The sequence below is a fragment of the Anabas testudineus genome, chromosome 1 (assembly GCF_900324465.2).
Source record: "Anabas testudineus chromosome 1, fAnaTes1.2, whole genome shotgun sequence".
Classification (NCBI taxonomy): domain Eukaryota; kingdom Metazoa; phylum Chordata; class Actinopteri; order Anabantiformes; family Anabantidae; genus Anabas; species Anabas testudineus.
Window position 1 is genome coordinate 6,080,106 of NC_046610.1, and position 16,203 is coordinate 6,096,308.

General features: G+C 39.7%; 1 protein-coding gene across 1 annotated transcript; it reads left to right on the forward strand.

Annotated features, from left to right (window-relative positions):
* Positions 1–1,843: 1,843 nt before the first annotated feature.
* On the forward strand, positions 1,844–16,155 carry LOC113161482 (cdc42-interacting protein 4 homolog). Its single transcript, XM_026359092.1, has 15 exons — positions 1,844–2,099; positions 5,743–5,858; positions 5,951–6,004; positions 6,703–6,850; positions 6,963–7,025; positions 7,360–7,464; positions 7,695–7,823; positions 7,992–8,138; positions 8,689–8,850; positions 10,026–10,049; positions 12,562–12,671; positions 13,485–13,617; positions 13,718–13,785; positions 14,235–14,341; positions 14,433–16,155. Exons 1-15 carry the CDS (start codon positions 2,076–2,078, stop codon positions 14,576–14,578), a joined length of 1,536 nt encoding a protein of 511 aa, XP_026214877.1. The 5' UTR covers positions 1,844–2,075; the 3' UTR covers positions 14,579–16,155.
* Positions 16,156–16,203: the final 48 nt, after the last annotated feature.

The following is a 16,203-nucleotide window of genomic DNA, read 5'->3' on the forward strand; positions in this document are numbered from 1 at the left end:
TGCATGTAAAAAGTTGATTTATGACAATAATATGTGTTGGTATTTAAATTGTTCCTGGTAAAGTGATTAAATATTACAGGGTTCTGACTAAAACTAGTAGAAAGTTATCAGACAAACTCACTAAATAAGTCAAAAAAGTTATTTTTCAGGTGATTAGGAACCTACTGAAGGTAAAAGGTATGAAATGCCTTTTTACTCCACATTAAATTACTACGTGCTTCAGAACTGCTGATGACTGTGTGAGTATTTCATGTTTCTCAGTTGTTCAGATTAATAACAAACAGGCTGCACATTAACCAAACACAGGGTGTCACTCTTGTCCTGCAGAACCTCATTAGGCCTGGAAGGGACAGCAAGGTGTGGAAACCAGGTGCAGACGTGATCTCAGACATGTACCGAGAAGTCACAGCAGTGAGCTGAAGTAAGAAGAAAATGTACTCAACAAGATATTTCTACTCCTAATACGTTTGCTTTTATTATTTATATTTGTAAAGTTTTTGAAACCACCAAAATGTGACATTTACTCAAATTCTATACAATTTATGAAGTATTGATAAAGTATTTAACTTAAATATTTCCACCTTAAACAAAACTATTGCTGTATGGACATTTAAGCATTAGCAGGCTGAAGGTGCCATGAATAATATCTTCTTTCATTTGAATTTTATATGATTATATTGAAATAAATCACAGCCTGAGAAAGTATGTGGACAGCAACCAGAAGATACTTCACCACGTCCATGTCTGGGTCAACATGTTCGTTTGTTGTCTGCAAGTTTAAACCAACCACAGTGCGAACACCCTGCAGCCTCATTATATTGTTTCACCTTACTATAAATCCAGCTTGACATGCACATTCTGCCACGTGATTAAACACACATATATTCATTACAATGCACCATGAGCACAGTACATTACATACTGGGAATGTCTGAGCCAAAAATATGACAAGAAATATTGTTTGCACTGATACTTGTGATGGTTGACAAGTACTCATGTACCTTACTTACTGTAAGTTGAAAGATGACCTCCTCTAATTATTAAACTCTAGAATTAAATCAGTAACTGTGTCTTTAATTAAAAAGGTACCACCATTAACAGTTTTTCTGACAGCACACAGGCTGTTGAAAAAAAAACTAAACTCTGTTCTTTAGGTTATTTAACACAGTTATAAAGAGATCTACATATCTCTGCAAAAAGTCAACAACAACAACAAGATTTATTTCCATGACGTGTTCAGGTGCCTCATAAGATAATAGCTATAAGACATGTGCAAACAAACAATTGATATAAACTTATATACAACCTTTACATTTACAGAGGAGAATTTAGAACAACACAGACACGCAGAAGCTTTTCCTGTTAGATATATATAGAGATATAAACCTTTTGATCAATGAGATCCCTTAAAGAGCCTGTTATCAAATCCTTCCTGTTGTAAATACTGGTGACATCATCAGCCTACCTGAGCGGTCACCTGGCACACCTGGTTTTCCTTCAGCTTCCTTCATTGTCTCTTACACGTCTGTACTTTGACTTGAAGCATATTTACATGTTTTACTACCTAATTAATCCGTGCACAGGATTTTACTGGAAGGTGATTTATTCAGGACTTTGAATTAAATTATTTAATTTAGTTTAATTCTCTCGGGATTGATGAAGTTTATTCCCTTTTACCACTGAGTGTTAATGTGTTTATCTAAATGTTTATGATGAAAATAACCTCAAGCTGCGTCTTTAAGATAAAACAAACAGAGGCTCTGGTAGGTTTTCTCACCTCGCTCCTCCCTCCCCCTTCTCTCTCTCTCTCTCTCTCTCTCTCTCTCTCTCTCTTTCTCTTTAGGTCCCAAACTTGTTTCAGGAAAAGTGCCTGAACAGGACACCCGCGTCCGTGCCAGAGAGAAGGCGTAGACTTCCTCCAAACATTTCCTCCGCCATCTCCGCTTTCGAGAGTTTTGTGGAATCTCCGTGTCCAAAGAAGTCGTTTTTCTTTTCTTTTCAACCACTTGGCTGGTTCTTGCTGTCCTCTCCACCAGGATCCCTCCTTGCCTTCAGACAGCTCCACTTTTGCAGACATGGACTGGGGAACGGATCTGTGGGTAAGTTGACAGCTCGCTCGGAGAGGGCGCAGCGCTCTGGGACAAGTCCTGACACTGAAAACCTTCAACATCCCCTCGGGTTCAGGCTGCTCTGCTGTTGTTCTCGGCGACACACAGGACTCCTGTTTTTCCTCACTAGGCCCTTGAGTACAACAGCAGGAGTCTATCTGTAAAGTCTGCAGCCAGAGGATTTCGCAACTCCTGCTGCTGCTGCTGCTGCTGCTGCTGCTGCTGCTGCATACCTTATCATGGGCAGAGGTTTATGGCTCCTTCTGGTCTCAAACACTCTGCATTCTTTTCTGCACACTTTGCTCTCCAGCACCTTTTTTTTTTTTTTTTTTATTCCCCATTTTCTCTGCTCCTTCATGCATTCTTGAACATGAGCTTGCTTGGTGACAACATTTCTCAGTATGCTGAGTTATCTCCCTGGCTCCTCACAGATGATGCTGATTTGTGTCTCAGCTGTGAATCACAGTAAAACCCCAGCAACAGTGTGACTAAAGGATCCAAGGCGACGACTAAGTGTTATTTTCATTGTCACTTAATCATTGGGTCTGTAAAGTATCTGGGGGGAAAATATCCACGTTGTTGATCTCAGATAGCTTGTTTTGTCCAATGAGCAGTAAAAAACAACAACATATAGAGAAATCCTGAGAAGCTGGAGCTACAGATTTTTGTTTGATATATGATCGATCACCCGGATTAAGGTCATTCATCATATGTACTGTACTGCTTTTCTCACAAAGCAGCACCTACCTACTCACGACTCACCAGAGGTTACGTTCATTTACAATAAATTGTCTCAATAAGCAGACACAGGGAAGATAAAATAACATTTTGAAAAGCATAATGAAGCATGCTCTTATCAAAGCCCTTAAAATACTCTGTACCTATTTGTCCTCTCAGGTGTAGATATCCAGTAAAGTTGTCTGTCAATATAAACTCCAGCTCCACCTCAATTAAACTGTGAGTCAACAATCTGAGACTTTCATTCCTCGACAATGAGAATGTTTGAAATGTCCTGTGAATCACTTCAAGACACATTTTGGCAAACTGGCATAGCTGGTATTTTGGAAACTTTTGGGAGTTTTGGTTTGGCTGTGCAGCGTGGGTTTATGTTGACTGAACCAGTGGCTGTTCAGTGGAGTTTTAGGAGGTTTTTTAATATGAGGAAACACAGGAGCTGTCAAAACAATTCTGAATTTGCCCAGTCTGAGCTCTGTTTGAAATCCCTCCTGTGCCCGGACAAATGCTGCCAGTACCTGCACTGGTCACAACATTGTGGGGGACAGGACTTGGCATGATGTGTGCCTGACACCTCAAGCTGCTGTTCACCTACAGTTATGTAAAGACAAAGCTTCAAATGCAGGTTAAGTGTAGTAAGAAGACATTATTTATTTGTTCTATAGTGGGAGATCAGACATCGAAGATTCAAGTTCCTCTGACGGAGCTTTTCTGATGCGCAGGTGTAAGCTGAAATTCAGGGAACTCAGCTCCTGTATCATTTCCCTTACTTAGTTTCTGTCTCTACTGCTGCTCCACAGACCCTCTGGCTGAATCTATTGCAGTCGTCGACTCCTTCTCTCTCTCCCATTGTTTGCAAGCAGTTGTCTTGTTTGGCCATTCACATTGTGATTGAGATGAACTAGAAACTGACCTTAGATGCTTGGATCAAGAAACACTGTTGTGATTAGTCACAGTGAGGAATGGGACAAGTCCAACTGGTTCTAGGGTTTGGAGAAGCCCTTGGGACAGTCAGTCACAGGGCGGCGGTTCAGACTGAGCTAACGATTATCTCATTCCTGAACCCTCCGTCTTTGACTGTCAATGTTTCCTTCTCTTACTCAAACATGCAGAAGTTTCACAGTAAATTAATGCATATACAGCATATATGAGGATACGTGCTTTACAGACTCTTGAATCTTTACATGAAGTATGTAGGGATTGTTTTGCAGCCACCTGAGTTTCCACAGTGCAGGTGTTGTCTGGCACAACGTCGTCCTTCCCTGCTTCCTTTCAACTCTTTTGTATCCAGGATAGGGCAAACTGTGTTGCTGTCTCCCCCTCCTCCGAGGGCTCATTATCTATGACTGGCTCCAAAACCTCAACGCACACACAAAAACCCAATGAAGTCAAAGGTGGAGTGTTTCTTTATGTCACAAGAGAGACCTCAACAGAGCCGCCCTGTCACTTTGTGTGTCCAGAACGTCGTGTTTCTGTGTTTAGTTTTGCGGTCACATCTGTCTTTAGCGAGCCCTTTACTGCATGTGATGACACTGCACAGACGTAAGGAACAGACAAATGTTACCTGTCCAACAGGTTTGTGTGTGTGTGTGTGTGTGTGTGTGTGTGTGTGTGTGTGTGTGTGTGTGTGTGTGTGTGTTTGAAGGTTGTGTGTCGAGAAAGAGAGAGAGGAATGTTGAAGGGAGAGTACTACCAGTGTTTGTTTTTACTCTCCACTACACCATTGTACTGTGTGTGTGTGTGTGTGTGTGTGTGTGTGTGAAGGGAGGATGCTGTGTGTGGTTGTGTTTGGGGTTATTATTAGCCTTTTTGATCTGTTTGTTGTAGACATCAACAGAACATTGTACAGCAGCTGTTGTAAGTGTAGTTGATTTCTAGAAAATTCTAGTGTGAAAACATGATATTATTCCTCTACAGACTTTGTTTTTACTATTCTCTGCAGCAAATTTTCTCTAGACCTAATTAATTAGGAATACAACTCAATATGCTAATTAATAATTAAACTATTTTCTCTCAGTGTCTCCGTCAAGTGTCAGTGCACAATATTCCAGTCAGACAAATTCTCAATTCAGCTGAATAATCAACATACTGAAATTAAACTGGGGGAAAAAGACTAAGAGTCAATCATGAAAATAATCAGTATATGAATTAATATTGTAGACTGTACAGTACCTCACTTTATGTGATCAGAGTAGCCATCTCCATCTCAGCTATTTTACTATGGCCTGTTGTTCTTTGTCACTTTATCTTTCTTTACGCTTTATGGACACAGTAGTATGATAAAATATGAAACAGTGAAAACTGAAACTGTTTCATCTGCACATTTTTGGACAAAACAAAACTTTCTTCTGCTAATTACATGATCGGTGTGTAAAATTAAAATCAAGTTATCAGGTTTGCCGTCAAATTCTTTAAATGCAATTTTTTGCCTGAAAAGCAGCCAACAGTGATTTAATTACCGATTAATTTTGTTTATTTGGTCTATAAAAAGTTTCAGGAATCAGATTAATCAGGAAAGTGTTTCAGCTCTTGTGTGAAGTGTTCGACCCACAGACATCTGCTGACTCTGTTTTCATGCTGATGCAATGCCTGACCTGTAGTGCAGCCAGCTTCACTTCTCAATTTGTTTTTTTTTTTTACTTTCAGTCTGAAAGGTCAAAAAAAAGTTGTGTCTGTGCACAATAAACAGTTCTACCCATAAATAAACTCTTACCTGTGTACTATCAGCAGCATTGTCTTAAATTTGGCATTAAAAATGTCTACAGCTCCTGAGCTGATGTGACCACCGTCAACAATAACCTCACAGCTATTGTTTCATTTCAAACACAGTGAAATGTGTGTCTGTTTGTGCATATACATGTGTGTAAACCTGTGTTCCTCTGTCCTGTTCCTGTTTCAGGATCAGTATGATGTCATTGAAAAACATACGCAGTCGGGCCTCGACCTGGTGGAGCGTTACATCAAGTTCGTGAAGGAACGGACAGAGGTAGAGCAGAACTACGCCAAGCAGCTCAGGTGTGCCCAGTGGTCCCTTTCTGAATATCCACATGAACCGGGAACATGTCGCCGTGGCTTTGTCCACTTATGTCACTGTGCTTCTTCTACAGGAACCTAACAAAGAAATACACCAGACGAGGGAACAAGGAAGATCAAGACTGCAAGTGAGAGCCCAATGAAATGTCCAGTTTCCATCATTTCTCACTCAACTCTGTTTCCATATATAAAATGACACTTTAACTAAATTTGCTGAACCCTCTTAGTTGCAGTAGGCCTGACAGGTTTCTATTGTTGCATAATACATGGAGTTAATATGATAATGGTGGCAGATTCATTTATGTTTCTTCAAACAAAAGCATGCAAATAGGGAAAGAAGTGGAGAGGCCAGATGAACGAGAGGTCTTTGAAGTGATGTCGCCTCCTTACTAAAACTGAAACTAGCACAAAGTGGCCTGTGGAAGTCTTAAGAAAGGACGGTTTTCACTGTTACACTGTGTTGTGAAAAGAAGCTCTGTTCTGTCTAACTCTCATAGTCTTAGGAAACGTCATTTTATTTCACTTCAGATTTCAAATCTTGTAGGTTTGCTTCTAAAGTAGGTCAAAAAGTCTAAACACGTTCCTTGTGTACGCACATAACCTGATTTAGTAACCTGTTAAATTCATGTAAACTCACTGAACAGGTCTTTGGTTTAACACGTAAGTGAACAGAACTGGGCTCCTTGATGATGACAAAACAAATAGCAAAACATGAGCAGACAGAGATGATATAATTTCTCTGAACTCTATTTGAGTATCGACTTACAGCCAAATGCTGCTGTGTCCAGCTGTGATGATCGGCCTTTGTCTCTCCTCCCTGTCGCAGATTCAGCAATCATGCATCATTCCAGGAGATCCTGAACGAGCTGAACGATTACGCTGGCCAACGAGAGGTCATCGCTGAGAATATGATCACCAGAATTTGTGTTGATCTCACCAAGAGCCTTCAGGAGCTCAAGCAAGAACGAAGAACGGTGAGAGAACACCTGGGAGGGAGGGATTGGAAGAAACAAAGAACAGGAGTTGGATAGTTAATGTGAAATGCTGTACATCATTTTAACACGTTTACTTCTCTTCCTCCTCCAGCACCTGGCCGATGCCAAGAAGGCCCAGCAGAATCTGGATACCAGCTTCAAACAACTAGAAAATGTGAGTGGCCTGTTTTTGTTCATTACATAGGTCTAGTCTGGATCACATGATTCTTATTTGACCCATTGTGGTTGGCCGTCATGCAGGTTTTGGCAAAACTCTGTTGTAGAGGTTCATTATTTCAACAGTTTCTTGAATGTTTCCTGGGAAATAACAGATTTTGTGTAAAGTTTAGTATAAATTGCTCCTTTTTGTTAAGTCTCTATTTGTGTGTGTGTGTGTGTGTGTGTGTGTGTGTGTGTGTGTGTGTGTGTGTGTGTGTGTGTGTGTGTGTGTGTGTGTGTGTGTGTGTGTGTGTGTGTGTGTGTGTGTGTGTGTGTCTTCATGCCTGCAGATTAAGAGGCGTTTTGCAAAGGAGTGGGCGGAAGCTGAAAAAGCAACACAACAAGCAGAGAAAATAGAGAACGAGCTCAATGCCACCAGGATCGAAGTAGAGAAAGTAAACAAACATATACACACAGCATCATTGAGCAATTACCTTTTTCATCTTTTGTTTTTCAAGATGTTTTAATCAACAAAACCTTGAACTTTCCTTGTCTGTCTGCCCCTCTCTCCACTTCCTTTGTCTCCCACTTTGCATTTTGTTTTTGCATCTCTTAATTTCTCACCGTTCCCTCATCCTTTCATCTTTTCCTCCGTTTCTCTTCTGTCATCTGTCCTGCTGTGAAGGTCAAGCAGCACGCCAATGCCCGCACACACACAGCGGAGGAGTGCAGGAGCGACTATGCAGCACAGCTCCAGAAATACAACAAGGAACAAAATCTTTTCTACTACACAGAGATACCGAACATCTTCAATGTGAGAGGACGACACATAAACTCACACATTCACAATGTGGCGTGACACAAACCAAACCATTGAATTCTGCATTTGGATGTAGACTGAATAAAAACAGACCCTAAAGACCTTTTATTCCATCATATCATATGAAATTAAAGGAGGTTGCTGTATGTTTGTGGTGAACAGAAACTGCAGGAAATGGATGAGCGGAGGATCCAGAGGCTGGCGGAGGGCTACTGTCAGTTTTCAGACATCGAGAAGACCGTGCAGCCCATCATCTCCAGGTGTCTGGAGGGAATCTCTGCAGCAGGGCGGAAAATTGATGGGAAACAGGTAAATGTCAGATGGTGTTCAAAGGATTAGTTGAACATTAGAGGAAATAATACAGGTATGGTAGGAAACGTAGGTCAGCTGACATGATCGATACTGCTCTTAGATCTACAGTCAGCAGCCTGTTAGCGTAGTTTAGCTTAGTGTGAAGACTGTAAACAGGTCTTTAATCACCTGAACTCTTAAAATTACAAAAACACTTTCTGTATTTGAACTGTTTTACAGCATGTTCAGTATTTTCCAGATTAAAAAAGGCTGCCTTTGTTGTGTAAGCTTGTAGTCTCAGTAAATTATTACAGACTTACATGACTCACACTTATGTACACGTGTACTGAGTTTACTAAAGTAATCAAATACGGCACTCCAGTACTAAAACTGCCTTTGTCAAAACCTGTTCCTGACTCTGTGTCTGAGAGCTGTGGTCATTTTTAATGTTTTATTTTCAGTTTCCAGTTTTGTTTGCTAAAAACCTTCTTTAAAAAAATAACGTGTTATCTTTTGATTATAAAGGTAAAGAAATAAAAGTGCCTCTTTATGTCTCGTCTCTCTGCAGGACTCAACACTTTTCATAGAGCAACACAAATCTGGTTTCGAGCGACCTGGAGATGTGGAGTTTGAAGACTACAGCCACGGAACCAAATCACCAGCCCACGAGTCCAACCTGAACCAACACAAACCACGCGGCAAACTCTGGCCTTTCAGCAAGAAGAACAAGGTGAGCCGGCACACTGCATGTTACATTTCCCACGTATGTATCTCGCTCAAAAGAAACCACAGGAAAATGCCCCCCAGTAGAAAGGTGTGGCTCACGGATGAATTATTAATTTGACTGAGGCCTCGGTGTAAAAGTAAAGCATCAAGCTTGTGCTACACATACAATACTTCTAAGTGGGATCAGCTCATCAGCTGTTGGTTTTGGTTTCTGGGTTTGAGGGGATTTGTTGGCATACAATACATCTCCAGACTTATCCTTTAATACCCGCCATGTTTTCATATAAAATAAAAATGACCTCATAATTTTCCAATGCACCTCAGGAAAAAGGAGTCATGTTACAGCGACCTGTGGGCAAACCTGTATTCTGACATTTTGCCCGACAGCTGATGCAGATACATTTTGAAAGAGCTAAAAAAAATCACAATAGTCTTATGTCAAATCTCTAACAGTCAATTGGATGTGAAGAGCAGGGCCCAGCTTTCTTCTTATCTAGCTGCTGTTGATGACAGAAGTGCAGAATGACGCTCGAATAACAATGCTTTAAAACAAACGCTCACACATGAAGCTCAGCACGCATTCCACTCATGTCTTACCCCACCACCCTGTTGCCCTCAGGGGCCAATTCTGATTCCAGTCTGCTGCACAGACTCGCCCAAAAACACCCCTTTCTCTCTCTTTAACTATTTGTCCACTTTGTCAAAGATCTTTGCAGCTCTGTGACTCACTCTTCTCTTCTTTTCTCTTGTCCCCAGTGTCATTTACTTCCTCTGCTCCCTATTCCTTCACCTTTTTTTCTTCCTTTCCCTCCCCCATCTCCGATTCCTCCCGGCAGCCACCCTGTTTCCCTTCCCCTTTCCCTCCTTCCCCACACATCAACAAGCTGCAGCGCTCCCCTCACTCTCTGTGTCTGAGCCAGTTTAATCGCTCTGTCAAAGCCAAACCTTGTCTTGGTGAGTGACGCTCCCACGTTGGCCTACTTTAGTTCAGGATAGAGCTCCATCTCCCCTCACAGTTGTGCTCACATCCTCGTTCTGTAAATGTCTCATTGGTGCTAGTCATGTAAAAAAAAAAAACAACACGATTATCATGTGTTCCTTTTTGTACGAGTGTGTTTCCAGTGTGGTGTATTTGTGGTACACCTGTCTCACAGTGAGTCTCCATTTCTCTCTGTCTAGATGTCTCAGGCTGAAAAGCAAATGGTAACACTTATTATTGTTGAACAGAGGGTAAACTTGAAAGGCGCTGAGATGACAGTGTTCTGGTGCTGGTTATTTTCAATGGGAAATACTACTTAAAGGATAGGTTCACAATTTTTTCACAAGCTTAAGTTCACACAGCTACAGTCAAACAATAATTGTGTGAACATTGAAACTGGTGTTGCCTGCTCCTCCTGTTCATACTGTAAATTTAAATGTCTCTTCTTAATGTGCTTTTAATTAAAATGATGTGATACATATGAGAGAAAACCTTATTTTATGTGAGGCTTCAGCCACAAGAGAAAGTGAAAATCTCCCTAAAATGACTTCATTATTAGTACAGAATTTCCTGTTATTACTATTATTGCAACTCATCAGGGAGACACACGAGGAACAGAGATTCGATCATTTCCCATGGTTAAACCCTGCTATTAATTTCACAATAATGTTTATTGTGGATTTTGTCCTTTATCATTTCAATTAAAAGCACATTAGGGAACAATATAAACATGACAAACAATTACAGGAGGCAAGAGATGTTTTAAAGGGGGCGCTGGAAAAACTATGAACCTGTCCTTTAACTTCACTCCACACAAGATCTTGCTGCACTGATCTCTGTGTAACTGAAATGTACACAGAAAAACATTATACCGCAATTTAGTGCAATCAAGTGAGCTTTTCTTTTTAACTTAATGTGAATATGTAACTTTACAGATTTACAGACAGATTAGACATTATAGACCTTTTTTGTGTTTTTCTTTTTATAATAATTAAAATAAGCCAACCACAATAAAGGTCACTGATTAGTTTGGATTATTGTTCATCTACCAGCGTTGTATGTAAGTTAGTTAGCTCAGTCTAGCTTTAGTAAAATCATTCCATTTGAATCAAAGCTCTTTGGCTCCAGTTTTCCCAAAAATATTACCTAGAAAAAATCATTTAACAAACTGTATCACCATATGAAAGTATTTGCAAAATCTCTAAAGACTTTTATAAATACATCTGGATGTATTTCTTTGGATGGAAAAAAACTAATTTCAACCTATTTTCCACATTGTTCTTATTTCCTAATCCATGTAGCTGCAGAGATATAGTATTTGTCCTTTCTCCCTTTTGTTAAACACAAATTGGTTGAAATTATCTAACATTAAACTGTATTTTAGAACAAATAATCAATATGTAACAATAACACAGTCATTTTTCACATCAACGCATGAGGTTCCTAGGAATACTTACACAAGTGTTTGGAAAATTACGACTGAAGAACAAACTGGGTTTGTGTGGAAAATGATTCACTTAGATCCAAACTGATTCCACTGAAATATATTCAATTCAATATCTCACCGTTTCTAAATGCAAATGTGACCAGTCTTCATGTGACCACACCTATGATCACATCTGGGTGTGGTCTGTTCTACTTGTGACCCTAAGCAGCTGTGATGTAGCACACACATCTGGTGTGTGTGCTACATGCTCTGTAAACACAAGTGTTCAAAGAGTATGTAGTCAGTCACCACTAGTTGACAGTGCAAGCAAGATTACTTGTGTGGGCGCAGCTGAAATACTTTTTAAATGGGGGAGGGCACTACTTTTTCTATTCAGGGAACTAATTTATCTCAGTCAATTAACCAAGCATTTATTTTGTGATGCCGCACAGATATATAACTTTTACCTCCAGTGGTAGCGCATACATGTATGTTTCCACAGCACTGTTATGAAGGTGGATAGAAGTGAAAATTTACCCTATAGCAAAAACAATTATTACATTTTCTTTTAGTCCTAGTATATTTTGTCATACTGATGTTACTGTATCATCTTACTACTTATTACTACAACAACAAGGTTTTTGAGGCTTTTATGTGAAGATTATCACATCACACCTCCCTCAGTCAGCCTGCACTAAATCACCAGTCCATAACTCTGCAGTAAAACCTTTAACAAAAACAAGATGTAGATAATTAAGCAGTTCAAAGGGTTAAAACAACTTAGAATCTATTTCTAAAGATTTTAGACTTTAGACTTTAGACTTCATAACCTAACTAAAAATGTCCTAAATATCTTAACGTTCCCTTAATAAAAACAACATATAGATAAATAAATTTGTATATATTAGTGTGGCATCACAGAAGAAAGGGACTTACTTGTTGTGTCTCTCAGAGCACGCCCCAGTCCAGAACAGGACACAGAGGTTCTCTGGTATTCTGATAAGGATAATAAAGAAGTATCACAGGATGCTATGGTCAAACTTTGCACCCTCTCTGTGTTTTCTCTGTCTTCTTTCACAACTTTGAACAGGGATATTTCCTTGACACCGAACAATGATGTAACTTTGTTATTAATTTGACTCGGTTTGCAGCAATAACCTCTCTGAGTGTCTAATTAGTTGTGGGGAGACAGATAGAGGCAGGAAGCAGTGACATCTGGTGGTAAGCATTTGTAAGGCTGTTGTGTACGTGATGCTCAGGACCCTTAACTGTGTGTGTTTGCATGTATGTGTGCATGTGTGTGCGTGCAGCTGGCTGCTGCAGAGGATTTCTCTCACCTTCCTCCAGAGCAGAGGAAGAAGAAGCTGCATGCGAAGATTGATGAGATCACCAAAGAGCTGCAGAAGGAGCAGGACCAAAGGTGACAACACACCACAAAAAGATCACAGCCATCCCTGAAAAAACACGCTAAACACTGACAAGCAGCTAAAGAGATTTAATGAGGTGGTACCCCAATTAGATTGGATTAACTCTAATTTGGCCAGCGATACTATGATTAATGGATATTTACTGGGAATAAAATATCACTTGTTAATAAATTCAGCCTGAATTAACTGAAAATCTTAGAAATTCCAAAGATATAAAATGAGCCCCTCAAGTCCCACATTTCCACAGTAAGTGCTTATGAATACAGGCTTTCTAGCTTGATTATAAACAGTACATTCAAGCAATGTTAGCGCGTCTCACAGAATACACATGGCTAAAAGTGTCCACATACATTTGTGCTCTTCTGGTCTGTGTCGGGATTGACCCCTTAGTTCCAGTGAAGGAAATATAAATGCTACAGCATTCTTTGGTATTTTGGACAATAGCATGCTTTCAGATTTGCGGAAGGTTGCTTCCTGTTTGAACATGAATTGTACAAAACCAGGCCCATAATGTTTCCCTGTTTGGTGTGGAGAAACTTGATTGACCTGCACAGAACCCTGACCTAAACCTCATCCAACCTCCATCTTTGAGAACCAGGTCTTATCATCTTATCATCCACATCAGTGCCTGACCTCAGTGATGCCATACACACCAATACAACATCCCTTCAGCACGTCTTCCCAACTTGTAAACACTCCTGCCAAACCCTCCTGTCCTTATCAGCAGCGCCGCACAAGAGAGAAACTTCCTTAATCAGTGCTGACATTTACCAAACAATAACACTTTTCTCCCTGTTTGACCTCAGTGACGCACTGGAGAAGATGAAGGGTGTGTACGCGCAGAATCCACAGATGGGAGATCCTTCCAGTCTGGAGCCTCAGATCTCAGAAACGGCCCAGAACATAGGGCGCCTGAAGGGGGAACTCGCCAAATACGAGGTTGACAATGACACAGTCCTTCTATAATGTTTGGGACAAAGACAGAACCATATTCTCTGATTTTATTTATAAAATCTATTTACATTTTTGCTCATTACAGTCGTGGCTGTCGGAAGCAGTGGGAGGAGAGGAATCTTCCAGTAACATCAACAACAACACTCAACATAGGTACAACTTGTATTTAAAGGAATAGTTCAGTACCGCTATTTTGTTTGTACAGTAGATAAAAGCTACAGCCAGGTTAGCTTAGCATAAGACTGGAAACAGGGAGACGGGGTTAATATGTAGTCGGTGAAGGTAGCTCTACTGCTAGTGATCTAGTCATGACTAATGACTAAGACTTGTTAGACAAAGATTTGAGATTTGAGGGCAACTATAATACAGAAAAGAAAGGATCCATTAGAGTAGTTTACAAATCGGATTAACTAGAACTTATGTTTGCGGGTATTACAGATAATGAACATAAGCTGTGGAACATTACATATATTTTAGGGACAGTTCTGTAATTCTGTCCACTGGATTTAGATGCATATTACACTTAACTTTCGATATAATCAATCTGTACAGACAGACTTGCCTAACTCAACAAAAAAAAGTGACCAAATGTTCATTTCCAGCGTCAGAGCCGCTGACCAGTCTCAGAACATCTACACAGAGTTTGATGATGAATTTGAAGACATGGAAAGTCCTATTGGCCAATGCACGGCTCTGTACACCTTCGAAGGTACATATAAATATTTATTTTCAGCTTACTCATAAATAGATCTCCTTTCACCCTTTTAATACAACTTGTACTTTTGAATGTTTGTGTGCAGGCAACAGTGAGGGCACCATTTCCATTACAGAGGGAGAGCTGCTGACTGTAATGGAGGAGGATAAAGGAGACGGATGGATGAGAGTCCTTAGATCCAATGGAGAGGAGGGTTATATACCTTCATCCTATGTCAAACTTAGCCCATAACACACACAGACACTCAAGGCTTGATGTGATAGAAGTTAGAAGAGCCAGAGGTGAATACAAAGTCATACATGATAATTGAAGCTGATCTCTACATCTTTTATCTCAGCCGGTGACGTGAATGGTGAGATGAAAGTCATTATAAAGCTTGTTATCGACTCTGATTGCAATATCATACACTCCCTGTCTCTGCTCTCTGCCGCGGGAGAGTGAGACCATCAGCCCTGTCTGATCTTTATAGACTCGTGGTCTTTTTTTAAAACTTTTGAATGTATACCTGAACATTTTGTCACAGTGTTACATGACAACTCGTGTAACATATTTAGCATTAAGTGGCCTAATGCTGTATTCCTTTGTGTCCTCTTTGTAATAACAGCCCTTTGCTAAAACCTCTTTCCAGGATAATGTGAGTTTTTAATCATAGCAATGTGATATTATATGAATTATAACTGGATTAAAACCACTAAAGTGTGCACAGAGTTTGATATCCCTTAGTAGGCTTCCATGTCAGTGGATGTGTTCACATGTTTGCTGTCTTGAAGCAGCAGTCCGTGACCATATGAACACTGTAACAGGTTTTATATGTTGCAATCATTCCTCCTGTTCATACTGGCCTAAAATTCCCTTTGTAAGTGATGTGTGACAAATTAACAGTCCTTCTGTTTTGCCAAAATGCATTGCAAGATTCAAACTTGGGAAGCTCTGGAATAGGCTTCATCAGCAGAGCATTTTAGTGTTTGTAATATAAAATTCCTGCTGTTGAGCAAGAAACACTGTACATGGAAACACAAACTAGATATTTATACTACATAGATCTCACTAAAGACTGCTGAAACCCCATGTTAGCTATAAAGAACTTTGGATTTCACACAGAACGAGGATTTTAGTGTATTAGGAAGGGATTTCTGCATGGTCAACAAAAAGTTGACAATGGCAAAAATAATCACAAGTTCAGATTAAATGTTTGGATCCTGTGTGTTAGAGCAGGCTTGGTTCTGGTGAACAACTGGGTCTTAGTATAATTTGTCACAATCTGATTGAAATGACCACATTATTTCATATTATTAAACTGTTGGATTTCCCTTTTATTGTCCCTCTCAACTCCTGAAGTAATGGACATTGTAAAAGTTCTTTTTCATTATTCTAATTTCTAATTTCCTGTTCTATCAAATGTCAAATGAAAAAGTGAAAGCAGGAAAGATTTCAAAGGCAAAAATGGGAGTTTTGACATTCAGCTCTAAAAATGATTCCATTCCCCTTCAGAAATGTTTTAAATTATAAAATATTAGGGCTTTAGTTGATTAGTTATTCACATAATGTTAATAATAAACCAGCAGTAGGTAGGGTGATGCACATTCAAGGTTGTTACGTTGCTGCAACACTTGGATTATATTTTTATTTTCTTAAAAACCTTTTAGAGAGCAATGTAAAAAGAGGGTTACAGTAATCTGAAAAGTTTAATTAGCTTTCCAGTATTCCTCAGTTAAAAATGATTAATTTCCCAAATGTTTCTAAGTCAAAAATATATTTTTGGAAACATGCTAAAATTAAAGATTGACTTAAGCTCAGGCTCTAAAATCATTTCCAGATTTATAAGTTGTTTTGTTGTGTATGGACAAACATTCCCA